This window comes from Hippocampus bargibanti, linkage group LG14 (genome assembly GCF_051943395.1).
Source record: "Hippocampus bargibanti isolate YZ-2025 linkage group LG14, ASM5194339v1, whole genome shotgun sequence".
NCBI classification, from domain to species: Eukaryota; Metazoa; Chordata; class Actinopteri; order Syngnathiformes; family Syngnathidae; genus Hippocampus; species Hippocampus bargibanti.
In genome coordinates this window covers 1,745,920-1,762,188 of record NC_142747.1, presented here as the reverse complement: position 1 = coordinate 1,762,188, position 16,269 = coordinate 1,745,920, and the positions used below count along the sequence as shown (strand labels likewise).

The 16,269-nt window shown below is 44.4% G+C and overlaps 1 protein-coding gene across 1 annotated transcript; it reads left to right on the top strand.

The window, feature by feature from the left end:
• The first annotated feature begins 4,912 nt into the window (after positions 1-4,912).
• LOC148887983 (gap junction delta-2 protein) lies at positions 4,913-15,572 on the top strand. The gene is made up of 2 exons (XM_089013236.1): positions 4,913-5,229; positions 14,281-15,572. The coding sequence occupies exon 2, from the start codon at positions 14,289-14,291 to the stop codon at positions 15,360-15,362; it is 1,074 nt and encodes a 357-aa protein (XP_088869362.1). The 5' UTR covers positions 4,913-5,229; positions 14,281-14,288; the 3' UTR covers positions 15,363-15,572.
• Positions 15,573-16,269: the final 697 nt, after the last annotated feature.

Here is a 16,269-nt window from a genome sequence, read left to right as displayed (position 1 = left end):
TAATAGCTGGTTCCCTTGCTTGTCTTTTCATTTCAAATTGAACTGATGGCTAGTGCTGGTTATTTGTGGAGCCTGATTGATGAGAATTTTAACCTTGCAGTCTACACACTGCCTTTTAACTATCAAAGTTAAAACGAGTCCAAATTTCACTGTTTTTGATCCATTTTCTCACTGTCTCTCTGTCGTTTGCCTGTCTCTTTAATGTTTAAACCACCTCCCTTCACTGCTGCATCCTTGACCAATCACGTGGCTTTAACCGAAAACTGGGGCCGGGGAATAGAGGACAAAAAAAATGTCGGCAGCCATTTTCTTTTTTGGAGAATGGCTTCACTCTCTCTCTGTCTGCAACCCCCCCGCCCCTCACTGCTGCTTCCTTGACCAATCACATGGCTTTAACCTACGACTGGGGGCGCGGAATAGCGGACCAAAACAAGCCGGCTCCCATTTTCCTTTAGGAGAACGGGCTCGTTCACAAACGACACATCACTCAACGACACATCACTCATTGTAGCAGCTGCCAAATTTTCATACATTCAACGTACGTAAACCTGTAAATATATATACAGTAAAGTCTCGTTATATTGATATTCTCGGGAGTCGGAGTTGGAAAAAATATCGATATAACCGGACTATCGATATATCCGATCCTGCGGCATGTAAATTTTCTCCTTGCGTTCATAGAAATAGTATCGTAATAGTAATAGTATATATCGTAATAAGCAGTACTATCGATATAACCAGACTTTACTGTATATATATATATATATATATATATATATATATATATATATATATATATATATATATATATATATATATATATATATATATATATATATATATATAAAATCCTCGTCTCACCCACCATGGGTGGTGTCTGTCCCCATTTCAGCTCGGGTCCTCTACCAGAGGCCAGGAAGCTTGAGGGTTCTGCGCAGTATCCGTGCTGTTCCCAGCACTGCGCTTTTCTGGACCGAGATATCCGATGTTGTTCCCGGGATCTGTTGCAACCACTCGTCGAGTTTGGGGGTCACTGCCCCAAGTGCTCCGACCACCACAGGCACGACTGTCACCTTTACCTTCCATATATATATATATATATATATATATATATATTGCATGTAATAAGCCAATCGCAGGGCACACAAAGACATACAACAGTCACTCTCACACTCACACCTAGGGACAATTTGGAGTGGTCAATCTGCCTGCCATGCATGTTTTTGGAGTGTGGGAGGAAACCGGAGGACCCGGAGGAAACCCACGCGGGCCTGAGGAGAACATGCAAACTCCACACAGGAAGGCCAGACCGGGACGCGAACCGGCGACCTCTGCACTGTGAAGCCGGTGTGCTAACCACTCAACTACCGGGCCGCCCATATATATATATATATATATATATATACAGTAAAGTCTCGTTATATCGATATCGGATATATCGATAGTCCCGGTTATATTGATACTATTTCTATGCACGCACGGAGAAAATTACATGCAAACAGGGTCGGATATATCGATAGTCCCGGTTATATCGATATTTTTTCGGACTCCCTTGAATATCGATATAACGAGACTTTACTGTATATATATATATATATATATATATATATATATATATATATATATATATATATATATATATATATATATATATATATATAATATATCAAACGGTCGTAAGTCGAAATGTATGAACCACCATTGTTCCCGACCCAGAAAGGTCAGGTGGAGGTCCCTTTCTGTACAACTCAATCTCAGATGGGCCCATCATGTGTGGAAGGAGACCAGAGCCGGTTTATCTCGCATTGCAGGAGGTGTGGCTGTCGACAAGGTATCTGTGTCCGGCAAGTACCTCGGCCAAGTTGGAGCCGTGATTTGCGGGCCCATATATTTATGATCAGCCCCGTGGCCGTCAAGCTCCGGCTGCCAGCTTCGATGAAGTGTTCCATGTGTCTCTGCTCAAACCGGTGACGACCAGTTCATTGGCTCCATCTTCCACCCCGCCTCCGCCTCCACGGATTGTCGATAGTGATCCGGTGTACATACACGGTGTGGGAGATCTTGGACTCACGGCGCAAAGGTAAGGGTGTCCAATGCTTGGTCGATTGGGAAGACTACCGCCCGGAGGATCGCCAATGGGTCCCCCACTCCTGGATCTTGTGTTCCTACCTTATACTCCTCTCACCCTTCGAAACCGAGTAGTCCGCCAGGGGGCGTCCATTGAGGGGGCAGGGGGGTACATTCATATTCAGATTTGGCAGCAGCTGGCGGGTTTGTGCTTGCCTGTTGTTACGCAACTGCTGCCAATCTCCTCATTATTCACCGGGTGTCATTCGGGCATTAGATTGCTGGTCAATTGTTTGGCTTGGCACTGCTCGTGCCCAGGTTTGGTATTTTTCCATCTTGATCTTGTTATAGTCGTTCTTGTTGCTCTTTATTGCGTACTTGCACGAATTGGGTATTCCCAATTTTGTCTTGTAGTCCCGTGATTGTTTTTTTTCTCCTTACCTTTTGTGCAAGCGCTTGTTGTTAACTTATAGTTTGTATTTCCTGGTCTTTATTTGACCAGCGCTTTGAGGTTGATTTTTGTCCGTGCGTATTTACGTCACCAGATTAATCATTTTGTATGGTACGCCTGTCTCCGTCTGGTATTTTGGGATCCAGCTACTTATTTCACTCAAACGAAGCGAGACTTCTCTTCGCTTCGTTTGGACGTGACACAAGGTCGCTCATCCTTGACCTTTTCCTCCGTTGGCAATTTTATCAGGATGTCCCTCTCAAGCTAGGATTGGGCATGGCTTGATGTCTCTCAGTATTTAAAATTGAGTGATCTGTTGTCAGATCATTCCACTTTCTTCCATGTCTCCCGCATTCAGGGCTGCTCTGTGTGTTTACTTCATATTAATTAATTAATTCATTCATTAATTAATCTGACCACTTAATTCTCACGAGGGTTGTAGGGACTGCTGGGGTCTATCCCAGCCATGTTCGGGCTCTAGGCGGGTGACACCTTGAATTGGTTGCCAGCCGAACGCAGGGCACAAAAAGACAAACGACCATTCGCACTCACACTCACACCTAGGGACAATTCAGAGTGTTCAATCAGCCTGTCATGCATGTTTCTGGAATGTGGGAGGAAACCTGAGGACCCGGCAAAAACCCACACGGGCCCGGGGAGAACATATAAACTCCACACAGGGAGGCCGGAGTGGGACTTGCAACATCTACATTGTGAAGCCGGCCACTCGAACCGCTCGACTACCAGCTCGCTACTTCAATTTTTTTGGATAAAAAGATTTTTTAATTGACTTCTGTGTTTACATTTGATTGAAATTCTACTCCTTATGTGAAACTTTTGGCAAATTATTTTTTTTATTTGCTTATGGTTTTGGAATGCTGATCGAACACTCTAAAGTATAAACTGTTGTTTGCCTCTGTGTTCCCTGCGATTGGGTGCCCACCGGTTCAGGGTGTACCCCGCCAAGTGCCCGAAGATGGCTGTGTTAGGCTCCACCGGGTGCCCACCGGTTCAGGGTGTACCCCGCCAAGTGCCCGAAGATGGCTGTGTTAGGCTCCACCCCACGCGACACAAGTGAAGATAAAGCGAGTTCAGATAATGAATGAATCAAGGACATTAAAGCAAATTAAAACCTTTTTTAATCAACTACGATAGCTTTGTACTTTAGTAGTCGTTGTTGCTGAACAAAAAGGTCTGTTGAAGAAAGGCATATGTTAGGAAGTAGCTGCTCATTCACAGAAAAAAAAGTTCTTATCATCTATATCTTTTTTTTTGTTTCCTAACTGACATCAGAAAAACGTTTTATAGCATCTGAAATACCTGATATTTTTTGTCAAATGCAAAACACCAATAAAAATGACTTAAAGTGTCCCATAACCGCCCCAAAATGAGCTCGGAACTCGAGAGATTCAGAAAGTCCTGTCCCCTTGTTCATGACGTCACCTATGGGTCACACACTGCCTTGCTCCAGAATCAAAACAATGGCTTCAGTGAGTTCAGATTCAGAGAAAATGCTTTCTTGTTACTCATCCAGTTATGAATATTATTCAAACAGTTCTGAAGTGGAAAGCATAAATGTTTGCAATCGATTAAAGAAGTCCTTCCGTATCAATTCGAGCCGTCTGGACTCCAATGTAGCACCCAGAAAATGCACAAGATGGTGCACAAGCTCCATTTGAAATGAGCTGATTTGTCTGCTGGAAATCTGTGTAAATCTACTTGTTCTTTATGCTTGGTACCGCAATTGGCTGCGATACACAACGATTCAGCATTCGCATATGTAGTTTTCCTTCTAATTTCGCCATCAACATGGTGTTTTCAGATGAAAAAAAGTACCCAAAATGCATCGTGTGTCGCTTTCTCGGTCAGGGGCATTCCAAATGTGACATCACTTCAGGCATCGTCATCAACTCGAAAACAAGACTTCGTGAATATTCAGTGCGAGTCTTAAAATGTAAAATATAGCTATATGCCGTGGAATCTTTGTAAAATGCGCTCAGTAGAAGTCATTTGAAGTGATTTTACAAATTATGAACGCAACTTGTATTGCAACTTGTACTGCATAGAAATAAAATGTATTATTATTATAATGCCCTGCTGAAATAATGGCAAAAATATAGTAAGTTGCCACTATAACATGTTGTATAGAAAGTGACTGACTGTGTATAATAAAAGCCTTGCAAAGCAGATAAGGCAGTGGTGTGTAACTCATTTTTGTCGCGGGTCATTCTGGATGTATGTCTTCCTTTGAAGGGCCGTTCAGAGAGTGAACCGAATAAATGTTTATTATTGCATTATTACTTGTACACACACAAATGCACACACACACACGCACACAGACACACACACATACTGTCGTTTGGTTTCATAGTTGTTTTTAAGTATGGGCTTTATTTTATCCGCTAAACACAGGGTGTTTACAACACTTGGCATTGTTTTGTTCCAGCTCGTTCTATACACTGTTGAACCGTTTCACCATTCCCAGCTTTTCAGAGAAGGAACCCCCTCATTGTGTTTTGCACTGTACATTGCCTGCCTTTGCAGCCACACCGGACAATGCCAGGTTCAGACGGACCGGTTCATTATGTGTGGTCAGCCTATTCTCCTTTACCAGGCTCAACGGGATTCATCTCATCCAAACTTGAAGATTTAAAAAGCCATGAAAATGCATTGCAAAGATTAGTTACAAAGAATTTCGGTCTTACATGAAGGTAAGTTAAACCTTCATTCTGCTACTCATTATTTGATTTGCTTAGTTAAGCAGAGTTGGTAGCACAAATACCAATTCTTGTGATGTGTAAAATGTCAAAAACAGAATACAATGATTTGAAAATCTTTACAAACTATATTCTATTCAATTCACTACATTGAACAGATATTTTTATGTTTATCCAGATGAATGTTATTATTCTTTTGTAAACATTGTCTCATGAACAACAACAATGCCTGTTTGAAACATTGCACGGGTGAACTAGTTATGTGGAAGCATGTGAAGCATAATTTCATGACAAAAAGAGTGTCTGCGGAAGACTCACTGGTTTACAAGCAGGGACAGACTGAGTTTTATTCCTGTGTGAATACCTGTATGTGGAAATAGTCCCGAAAGTTGAACTATGTTACATAACGTACATTCAAAAGGAATTAAATGATTTTGTCATTTGCAGTTAAAACATTTAAAGTTTCTGCAGAAACCACAAAAATCTCTAAACATAAGTGGTGAGATAAGATACAGTACAAACACTTGATTGCTGAGGTTGCACTGCATTAAAAAACGAACTTAATTGTTTTTCCTGTGATTGCTTTGGAGCTCTTTGTTGCAATAGCTACAAATGCAACGTCAAATGTTGCCATGCATGGCAAAAGCTATAGCTCAGCACTATCCAGAAACGCAACAGGCGTCTTTGGGGTTGAGCTTATATGAGATGGATTAATGCAAAGTGTGCTTTTGTGCGATGGGCCCACATTTCAAGTTGTTGGATATCATACTCTGGCCAGGGATGATTCAGATTGTTTTCAGCATAGAGTTCAAAGGTGAGCATCAGGGACGTTATGAAGCTGTGCTTGTGTCAGTGCTATGGTGATCATTAATCATTAAAAGACCACCAACACATTTTTTTTGTTTCCTAACTGACATCAGAAAAACGTTTTATAGCATCTAAGATATTTTTAGTCAAATGAAAAACCAATAAAAATGACTTCAAGTGTCCCAAACCTACTTCAAAATGACCTCACAATGTTTCAGTTTCATAGGGTCCCGCCACCTTGTTCGTGACATCCACTTGAGGGAAAATCTCTTCCCCGACCCAGAGGGGGCATCCACTCTTTTCTGACTGAGAACCATTGTCTCAGATTTGGAGGTGCTGATTCTCATCCCAACCGCTTCACATTCGGCTACGAAACGCTCCAAAGAGAGTTGGAGAGCCCTGCTTGAAGGCCCCAACAGTACTACATCATCTACAAAAAGCAGAGATGCTATTCTGAGGCCACCAAAACGGAACCCTTCAATGCTTCGGCTGCACCTAGAAATTCTGTCCATAAAGGTTATGAACAGAATCGGTAACAAAGGAAAGCCTCACTGGAAATAATTTGGACTTACTGCCGGCAATGCGAACCAAACTCTGACATCAGTCGTATAGGGATCGAACGGCCCGTATCAGGCGCTCCTGTGCCCCATAGTCCCGAAGCACACTCCACAGAACTCCCCAAGGGGCACGGTCAAACGCCTTTTCCAAGTCCACAAAGCACATGGCGACTGGTTGGGTGAATTCCCATGCACCATTGAGGACCCTGCTAAGGCTGTGGCGCTGGTTCACTGGTTCACTGTTCCACGGCTGGGAATAAAACTACACAGCTCCTACTCAATCTGAGGCTCGACTTCCCAACGGAGCCTCCCCTCTAGTACCCCTGAAAATATTTTACCAGGGAGGCTGAGGAGTGTGATTCCTTTGTAGTTGGAACACACCCTCCGGTCCTCTTTTTAAAAAGGGGGGCCATCACCCCGGTCTGGCAATCCAGAGGCTCTTTCCCCGATGACCACACGAAGTTGCAGAGGCGTGTCAGCCAAGACAGCCCCACAACATCCAGAGCCTTTAGGAACTCCGGGCGGATCTCATCCACCCGTGGGGCCTTGCCACCGAGGAGCTTCTTAACCACATCAATGACTTCAACCACAGAGATCGGAGAGCCCATGTCAGAGTCCCCAGACTCTGCTTCCTCCAAGGAAGGCGTGTTGGTAAGTTGAGGAGGTCTTCGAAGTACTCTGTCCATCGGCTCACAACGTCCCGAGTCGAGGTCAGCAGCCCCTTCCTCCTTTCCATCCCCTCCTGAGATGCCGGATGGTGGACCAGAATTTCCTCGAAATGGTTCGGAAGTCGGCTTCCATGGCCTCACCGAACTCTTCCCATGCCCGAGTTTTTGCCTCGGCGACCACCGAAGTCGCATTCCGCTTAGCTAATTGATACTTGTCAGCTGCTTCAGGGGTCCCACAGGCCATATAGGCCTGATAGGACTCCTTCTTCAGCTTGACGGCATCCCGTACTACTGGTGTTCACCAGCGAGTATGATTGTTCCCTCCACGACAGGCACCAACCACTTTATGGACACAACTCCGATTGGCTGCCTCAGCAAGGGAGGTACGGAACATGGTCCATTCGGACTCAATGTCCCCTACCTCCCCCGGACATGTGAAAAGTTCTGCCGGAGGTGGGAGTTGAAACTCCTTCTGACAAGGGATTTCACCAGATGTTCCCAACAACCCCTCACAACACATTTGGGTGTGCCAGGTCGGACTGGCATCTTCCCCCACCAACGGAGCCGACTCACCACCAGGTGGTGATCAGTTGACAGCTCCACCCCTCTCTTAACTCGAGTGTCCATAACATGCGGCCGCAAATCTGATGAAACAACTACAAAGTCAATCATCGAACTGCGGCCAAGGGTGTCCTGATGCAACGTGCACATATGGACACCCTTATGTTTGCAAGTGTTCGTGACAGACAATTCGTGTCGAGCACAGATCTCCAATAACAAAACACCACTCGGGTTCTGATCGGGGGGTCGTTCTTCCCAATCACGCCCTTCCAGGTCTCACTGTCATTGCCCTCATAAGCATTGAAATCATCCAGCAGAACAAGGGAGTCCCCAGCGGGAGTGCTCTCCAGCATACCCTCTAAGGTCTCCAAAGAGGATGGGTACACTGAACTGCTGTTTGGTGCAGATGCACAAACAACAGTCAGAACCCGTCCCTCCACCCGAAGGCAGAGGGAAGCCACCCTCTCATCTACCGGGGTGAATCCCAACGTACAGGCGGCGAACCGGGGAGCAATAAGTGTGCCTTGATTTGCTTAGTTAAGCAGAGTTGGTAGCACAAATACCAATTCTTGTGATGTGTAAAATGTCAAAAACAGAATACAATGATTTGAAAATCTTTACAAACTATATTCTATTCAATTCACTACATTGAACAGATATTTTTATGTTTATCCAGATGAATGTTATTATTCTTTTGCAAACATTGTCTCATGAACAACAACAATGCCTGTTTGAAACATTGCACGGGTGAACTATTTATGTGGAAGCATGTGAAGCATAATTTCATGACAAAAAGAGTGTCTGCGGAAGACTCACTTGTTTACAAGCAGGGATAGACTGAGTTTTATTCCTGTGTGAATAGCTGTATGTGGAAATAGTCCCGAAAGCTGAACTATGTTACATAACGTACATTCAAAAGGAATTAAATGATTTCGTCATTTGCAGTTAAAACATTTAAAGTTTCTGCAGAAACCACAAAAATCTCTAAACATAAGTGGTGAGATAAGATACAGTACAAACACTTGATTGCTGAGGTTGCACTGCATTAAAAAACGAGCTTAATTGTTTTTCCTGTGATTGCTTTGGAGCTCTTTGTTGCAATATCTACAAATGCAACGTCAAATGTTGCCATGCATGGCAAAAGCTATAGCTCAGCACTATCCAGAAACGCAACAGGCGTCTTTGGGGTTGAGCTTATATGAGATGGATTAATGCAAAGTGTGCTTTTGTGCGATGGGCCCACATTTCAAGTTGTTGGATATCATACTCTGGCCAGGGATGATTCAGATTGTTTTCAGCATAGAGTTCAAAGGTGAGCATCAGGGACGTTATGAAGCTGTGCTTGTGTCAGTGCTATGGTGATCATTAATCATTAAAGGACCACCGACACATTTTTTTTGTTTCCTAACTGACATCAGAAAAACGTTTTATAGCATCTAAGATATTTTTAGTCAAATGAAAAACCAATAAAAATGACTTCAAGTGTCCCAAACCTACTTCAAAATGACCTCACAATGTTTCAGTTTCATAGGGTCCCGCCACCTTGTTCGTGACATCCACTTGAGGGAAAATCTCTTCCCCGACCCAGAGGGGGCATCCACTCTTTTCTGACTGAGAACCATTGTCTCAGATTTGGAGGTGCTGATTCTCATCCCAACCGCTTCACATTCGGCTACGAAACGCTCCAAAGAGAGTTGGAGAGCCCTGCTTGAAGGCCCCAACAGTACTACATCATCTACAAAAAGCAGAGATGCTATTCTGAGGCCACCAAAACGGAACCCTTCAATGCTTCGGCTGCACCTAGAAATTCTGTCCATAAAGGTTATGAACAGAATCGGTAACAAAGGAAAGCCTCACTGGAAATAATTTGGACTTACTGCCGGCAATGCGAACCAAACTCTGACATCAGTCGTATAGGGATCGAACGGCCCGTATCAGGCGCTCCTGTGCCCCATAGTCCCGAAGTACCCTCCACAGAACTCCCCAAGGGGCACGGTCAAACGCCTTTTCCAAGTCCACAAAGCACATGGCGACTGGTTGGGTGAATTCCCATGCACCATTGAGGACCCTGCTAAGGCTGTGGCGCTGGTTCACTGGTTCACTGTTCCACGGCTGGGAATAAAACTACACAGCTCCTACTAAATCTGAGGCTCGACTTCCCAACGGAGCCTCCCCTCTAGTACCCCTGAAAATATTTTACCAGGGAGGCTGAGGAGTGTGATTCCTTTGTAGTTGGAACACACCCTCCGGTCCTCTTTTTAAAAAGGGGGGCCATCACCCCGGTCTGGCAATCCAGAGGCTCTTTCCCCGATGACCACACGAAGTTGCAGAGGCGTGTCAGCCAAGACAGCCCCACAACATCCAGAGCCTTTAGGAACTCCGGGCGGATCTCATCCACCCGTGGGGCCTTGCCACCGAGGAGCTTCTTAACCACATCAATGACTTCAACCACAGAGATCGGAGAGCCCATGTCAGAGTCCCCAGACTCTGCTTCCTCCAAGGAAGGCGTGTTGGTAAGTTGAGGAGGTCTTCGAAGTACTCTGTCCATCGGCTCACAACGTCCCGAGTCGAGGTCAGCAGCCCCTTCCTCCTTTCCATCCCCTCCTGAGATGCCGGATGGTGGACCAGAATTTCCTCGAAATGGTTCGGAAGTCGGCTTCCATGGCCTCACCGAACTCTTCCCATGCCCGAGTTTTTGCCTCGGCGACCGCCGAAGTCGCATTCCGCTTAGCTAATTGATACCTGTCAGCTGCTTCAGGGGTCCCACAGGCCATATAGGCCTGATAGGACTCCTTCTTCAGCTTGACGGCATCCCGTACTACTGGTGTTCACCAGCGAGTATGATTGTTCCCTCCACGACAGGCACCAACCACTTTATGGACACAACTCCGATTGGCTGCCTCAGCAAGGGAGGTACGGAACATGGTCCATTCGGACTCAATGTCCCCTACCTCCCCTCCGGACATGTGAAAAGTTCTGCCGGAGGTGGGAGTTGAAACTCCTTCTGACAAGGGAATTCACCAGATGTTCCCAACAACCCCTCACAACACATTTGGGTGTGCCAGGTCGGACTGGCATCTTCCCCCACCAACGGAGCCGACTCACCACCAGGTGGTGATCAGTTGACAGCTCCACCCCTCTCTTAACTCGAGTGTCCATAACATGCGGCCGCAAAACTGATGAAACAACTACAAAGTCAATCATCGAACTGCGGCCAAGGGTGTCCTGATGCAACGTGCACATATGGACACCCTTATGTTTGCAAGTGTTCGTGACAGACAATTCGTGTCGAGCACAGATCTCCAATAACAAAACACCACTCGGGTTCTGATCGGGGGGTCGTTCTTCCCAATCACGCCCTTCCAGGTCTCACTGTCATTGCCCTCATAAGCATTGAAATCATCCAGCAGAACAAGGGAGTCCCCAGCGGGAGTGCTCTCCAGCATACCCTCTAAGGTCTCCAAAGAGGATGGGTACACTGAACTGCTGTTTGGTGCAGATGCACAAACAACAGTCAGAACCCGTCCCTCCACCCGAAGGCAGAGGGAAGCCACCCTCTCATCTACCGGGGTGAATCCCAACGTACAGGCGGCGAACCGGGGAGCAATAAGTATGCCGACATCTGCTCTAAGCCTCTCACCGTGGGCAACTCCAGAGTTGAAGAGAGTCTAACCCTCTCGAGAGGGCTGGCACCAGAACCTGTATGTGTGAAGACCAACTATATTTAGTCGTAACATTTCGACCTCGTTCACCAGCTCGGACTCCTTTCCTGCAAGAGAGTGACGTTCCACGTCCCAAGAGCTAGCTTCTGCAGCCGAGGATCGGACCGCCAGGATCCCCGCCTTTGGCTGCCGCCCAGCTCACAATGCACCCGACCTCTCTGGCCCCTCCCATGGGTGGTGAACCCTTGAAAAGGGGGACCCACGTTTCTTCTTCGGGCTGAGCACGGCCGGGCCCCACAAGGCGCTCACCAATGAGCCCCATCTCCAGGCCTGGCTCCAGAGAGGGGCCCCGGTAACCCGCGTCCGGGCAACGGAGAATCAGATCCATTTATGTTTTTCTTCATAAGGGCTCTTTTGAGTTGTACTTTGTCTGGCCCCTCCACCTCATACTCTGATTGTATACTTCAGATTCTGTTTGTTCAAAGTTGAGATCCAAATTAAACAATGCAAATTTAATTTGTGTAATTTAGAATCATTTTTTTCGTCGCACTTCCTCAAGTTTAAGTCTTCAAATTCAAATATAAATATTCAGATTCAGTTTCTGGTGTCGCATATTTTAGCCCATAACAATTGTACATACATATATGCTCAAAGTAATATAACTTTATGTCAGACATGTTCGATCGGACACTGTGTACCAAGGCTCGAACACAGAAAGATTGTCTTTTATCAATCATGACAGACGTCTGTCAATCGTCTGTCAATCATGACAGACGCCTGAATTCTGCAGCCCTCTGCCAAGCTATTTATTGAGAGTATATGCAAATTTAAGTGATACATTAGTAAAACATAGTTTTCTTAATTAGAATACCACACCTCTTCAGTTCTAAGCACGAACAGCTGTAAGCAATAAAACATTGTCTTTTCCACGAACTGATAAATTTGTAACCTGGCGAAGGATGTTTTCAGGTGAAGGAGTTTCCCAAGTCCTAAATTCCATCCAAGGCCAGATCTCCTAGATGAAGATGACAGTTTAACTTATGGTGACTGTTAAACATAGATTGACCTCAGGCCATCTGCGCCTTTTCTTTGGTTGGCCAGCTAAACATGAAACTTTTAAATATGATAACTTCTTATTCTGTCTAAACTCTATCACTTTATCAAGGCATTTTAAAGTAAAGAACACAGAAACAGAAATAATGAACATGTCTCAATGAAGTTAGATTTTTAAAGAAAAAGAAAAAAAACAACAATCATATGCTGAGCACTCCACATTTCGATAATATAAAAATGAACAATACAAAGCAAATCAATGAAAAGGTTTCTTCAGCCGTCATCTGCACTTCTTTGAAAGTGTCGGATGATTCGCTGTTCATCTGAAGAGCTTCGTCAGCGAATACAAAGGGACATTATTAATGGATCATGTAATAGAAACAACCTAGTCTTCTTCTTGTTTTCCTTTCAGCTTTTCCCGTCAGCAATAGAAACAACCTAGTCAAGAACATAAATTATGTGCTTCCTTAAAGGACAACCGACACCATTTTTTTGTTTCCTAACTGACATCAGAAAAACTTTTATAGCATCTAAAATACCCAAAACACGCAGGCTGATATTTTTAGTCAAATGCAAAACACCAATAAAAATGACTTAAAGTGTCTCAAAACTGCTTCGAAATGACCTCGGAAATGGCGAGTTTCAGAAGGTCCCGCCCCCTTGTTCGTGACGTCATGCCAGGATACTCCACACACAAAACAATGGCTTCAGAGAGTTCAGATTCGAAGAAGATGCTTTCTTGTTACTCATTCCTTTCATCACTTTGCTGCTTTGAAATGTAAATTTCTGCACTGTGAGACTAATAAAGGCAAATCCAATACAATCCAAAAATCCAATCCAGTTGTGAATATGATACAAATAGTTCTGAAGAGGAAAGCATACGTTTGCAATCGATTAAAGAATTTATTCCGTGCCATTTTGAGGCAACATTGGGGGGGAATGTATCACCAAAAAAGAGGCAGAAAATGGCGGCCAAGCTCCGTGTGAAGAATAAATCAGCCCGTTTTGATCCGTATCAATTCGAGCCATTCGGACTCCAATGTAGCTCCCAGAAAATGCACAAGATGTCGCACAAGCTCCGTTGGAAATGGGATGCTTACAATTTGTGTCCATTTTATCGTGTTACCGCAATTGGTAGTGTTGGTGAGACACACAACAATTCACCATCGCGTTATTTATGTGTATTTCCTTCTAACAACACGATCTTTTCAGACCAAACAAAGTACCCAAAATGCATTGCGTGTCGCTTTCTCGGTCAGGGGCGTTCCTGACGTCACGTCACGTCAGGCATCGTCATCAACTCGAAAACAAGACTTCCTGAATATTCAGCGCGAGTCTTAAAACGTAAAACATAGCTATACGTCGTGGAATCTTTGTAAAATGTGCTCAGTAGAAGTCATTTGAAGTCATTTTAGAAATTATGGACACAACTTGTCCGGGGTGTCGGTTGTCCTTTAATGGTGTAGTTTAGAGTCAATATAATATACAGTAAAGTCTCGTTATATCGATATCGGATATATCGTTAGTCCCGGTTATATCGATACTATTTCTATGCACGCACGGAGAAAATTACATGCAAACAGGGTCGGATATATCGATAGTCCTGGTTATATCGATATTTTTTCGGATTCCCTTGAATATCGATATAACGAGACTTTACTGTATACATTTTAGGAAGAAAAGCACACAGTATCAAGATGTTTTACTTTTTTGTTTCTTTGTTTTTTTTTTACTCAGGTCAAGTCATGGGTGACTGGTCCATTCTTGGCCGTTTTCTCTCAGAGGTCCAGAATCATTCTACAGTCATGGGAAAGATCTGGCTCACTATGCTGCTGATTTTCCGCATCCTGCTGGTAGCCTTGGTGGGAGACGCCGTCTATAATGATGAGCAGTCCAAATTCATCTGCAATACCCAGCAGCCTGGCTGCAACAACGTCTGTTACGACACATTTGCACCTGTGTCCCATCTGAGGTTCTGGGTTTTTCAAATTGTGCTGGTTTCCACTCCATCAATATTCTACGTAGTATTTGTTTTGCATAAAATTTCTAAAGATGAGAAGCTGGATGGACAACAAGGGCAGGTATTGATGCAAATGTCTTCAAGGCAAAGTGCTCGCAAGAAGGATGGCAAGGAGGCGATGAGGGTGGATGTACCGATTGACTGTCCTCATTTTCGGGAGGATTGGGATGAGAGAGAGAGAGTTCAACAAAGCTTCCTGGAGGAGGGTCGTGGTACACTCACAGATGATCCCACCAATCAATCTCACCAGGTTCTGCTCATCTACATTCTTCACGTGTTACTTCGATCCATCATGGAAATCACCTTCCTTGTGGGCCAGTATCTGTTATTTGGCTTTGAGGTTCCTCACCTCTTCCATTGCGAGACTTACCCCTGCCCAACTCGCACAGACTGTTTTGTGTCTCGCGCCACTGAGAAAAACATTTTCCTCAACTTTATGTTTATCGTCAGCCTGGGCTGCTTTGTGCTAAACATTGCAGAGCTTCACTACATTGGTTGGGTTTACATTATCCGTGTCCTCTGCTCAGCCTGCTCCAACTGTTGCAGTCAGGAGAAGGATCCAAACAAAATGTACTCCAAACTCGAGCATTCTCTGAGAGGTCAGCTGGTTCTTCAGACCAGATCAGCCAAGGTTCCAGAGAAGATGGGGTGTTTGCTCACACGTGCCCCATCGATCTCTTTTGAGACAGACTCAATAGTGGAGTGCGTCTCAAATGGGAGTCCGGAGAACACAGACAAGGTGAAGGTCAAGTTGGCCAACATGGCCAGGCTGGGGCGAACTAAAAAGTCTTGGCTGTGACAGCTTTGTGGTTATGCTATACAAAAATGTGTTGTCTTGTTTATCATAAGTACCTTATTCATTCATCTATTCAATTACTAACACAAATACTGTATTGTATTATATGTAGCATCAGTGTCCGAAACTCATGACAAAAAGTTAGCTGACACCAGGGAAGGCAACACTTAAAAGTTGCCTGCCCGGCCATAAAGTTGCCTGCCCGGCCATAAAGTTGCCTGCCCGGCCATAAAGTTGCCTGCCCCATTTTTCACAACTTGAAACACAATACGACGATTAATCGCAAAAAAAAACATTGTTGCGAAGTATTTTTTTAAATTAAGGAAGTACCTACCACAAATGCTCCCTTGCTTAACTTATAGTAAATAACCCTTGCTGAAGATTTTGCTGCAGTTGTCATCATGGTGCACAATGCAATGTTTGCGTTACGTTGTCTGCTAAAAGCCACGTGGACTCCTCTTTCTAAGCGCATTTCAAAACTCTCAAGTACACTTTTCAGTCACGGTATAGTTCGAAGCACGAAACAGGCTCCTGATTGGCTGCCCTGCAGAGTATGCAAATTGCAAAAAGGAACATTCGTTTGGCAATTTGCGTACTTGGCACGACAGCCAATCAGAAGCATGTTTCGTGCTTCGGACTATACCGTGACTGTAAAGCAGGGGTCTCAAACTTAATTGACCCGGGGGCCGCTGGAGGCAGAGTCTGGGTGAGGCTGGGCCGCATCAGGATTTCCACAAGAAAAGCACAGATAAAACATTCCAATGTTGTCAAAATCTTTATTTTTAACATACAAAAAATGAATGAATAAATGGAAAAATGAATAAAAAATAAATTAACCAGCAATGAATAAATCAAATGATTATAATATCATAAGGCAGATACAGATGACTGAAAAAAACCACAGGAAAAC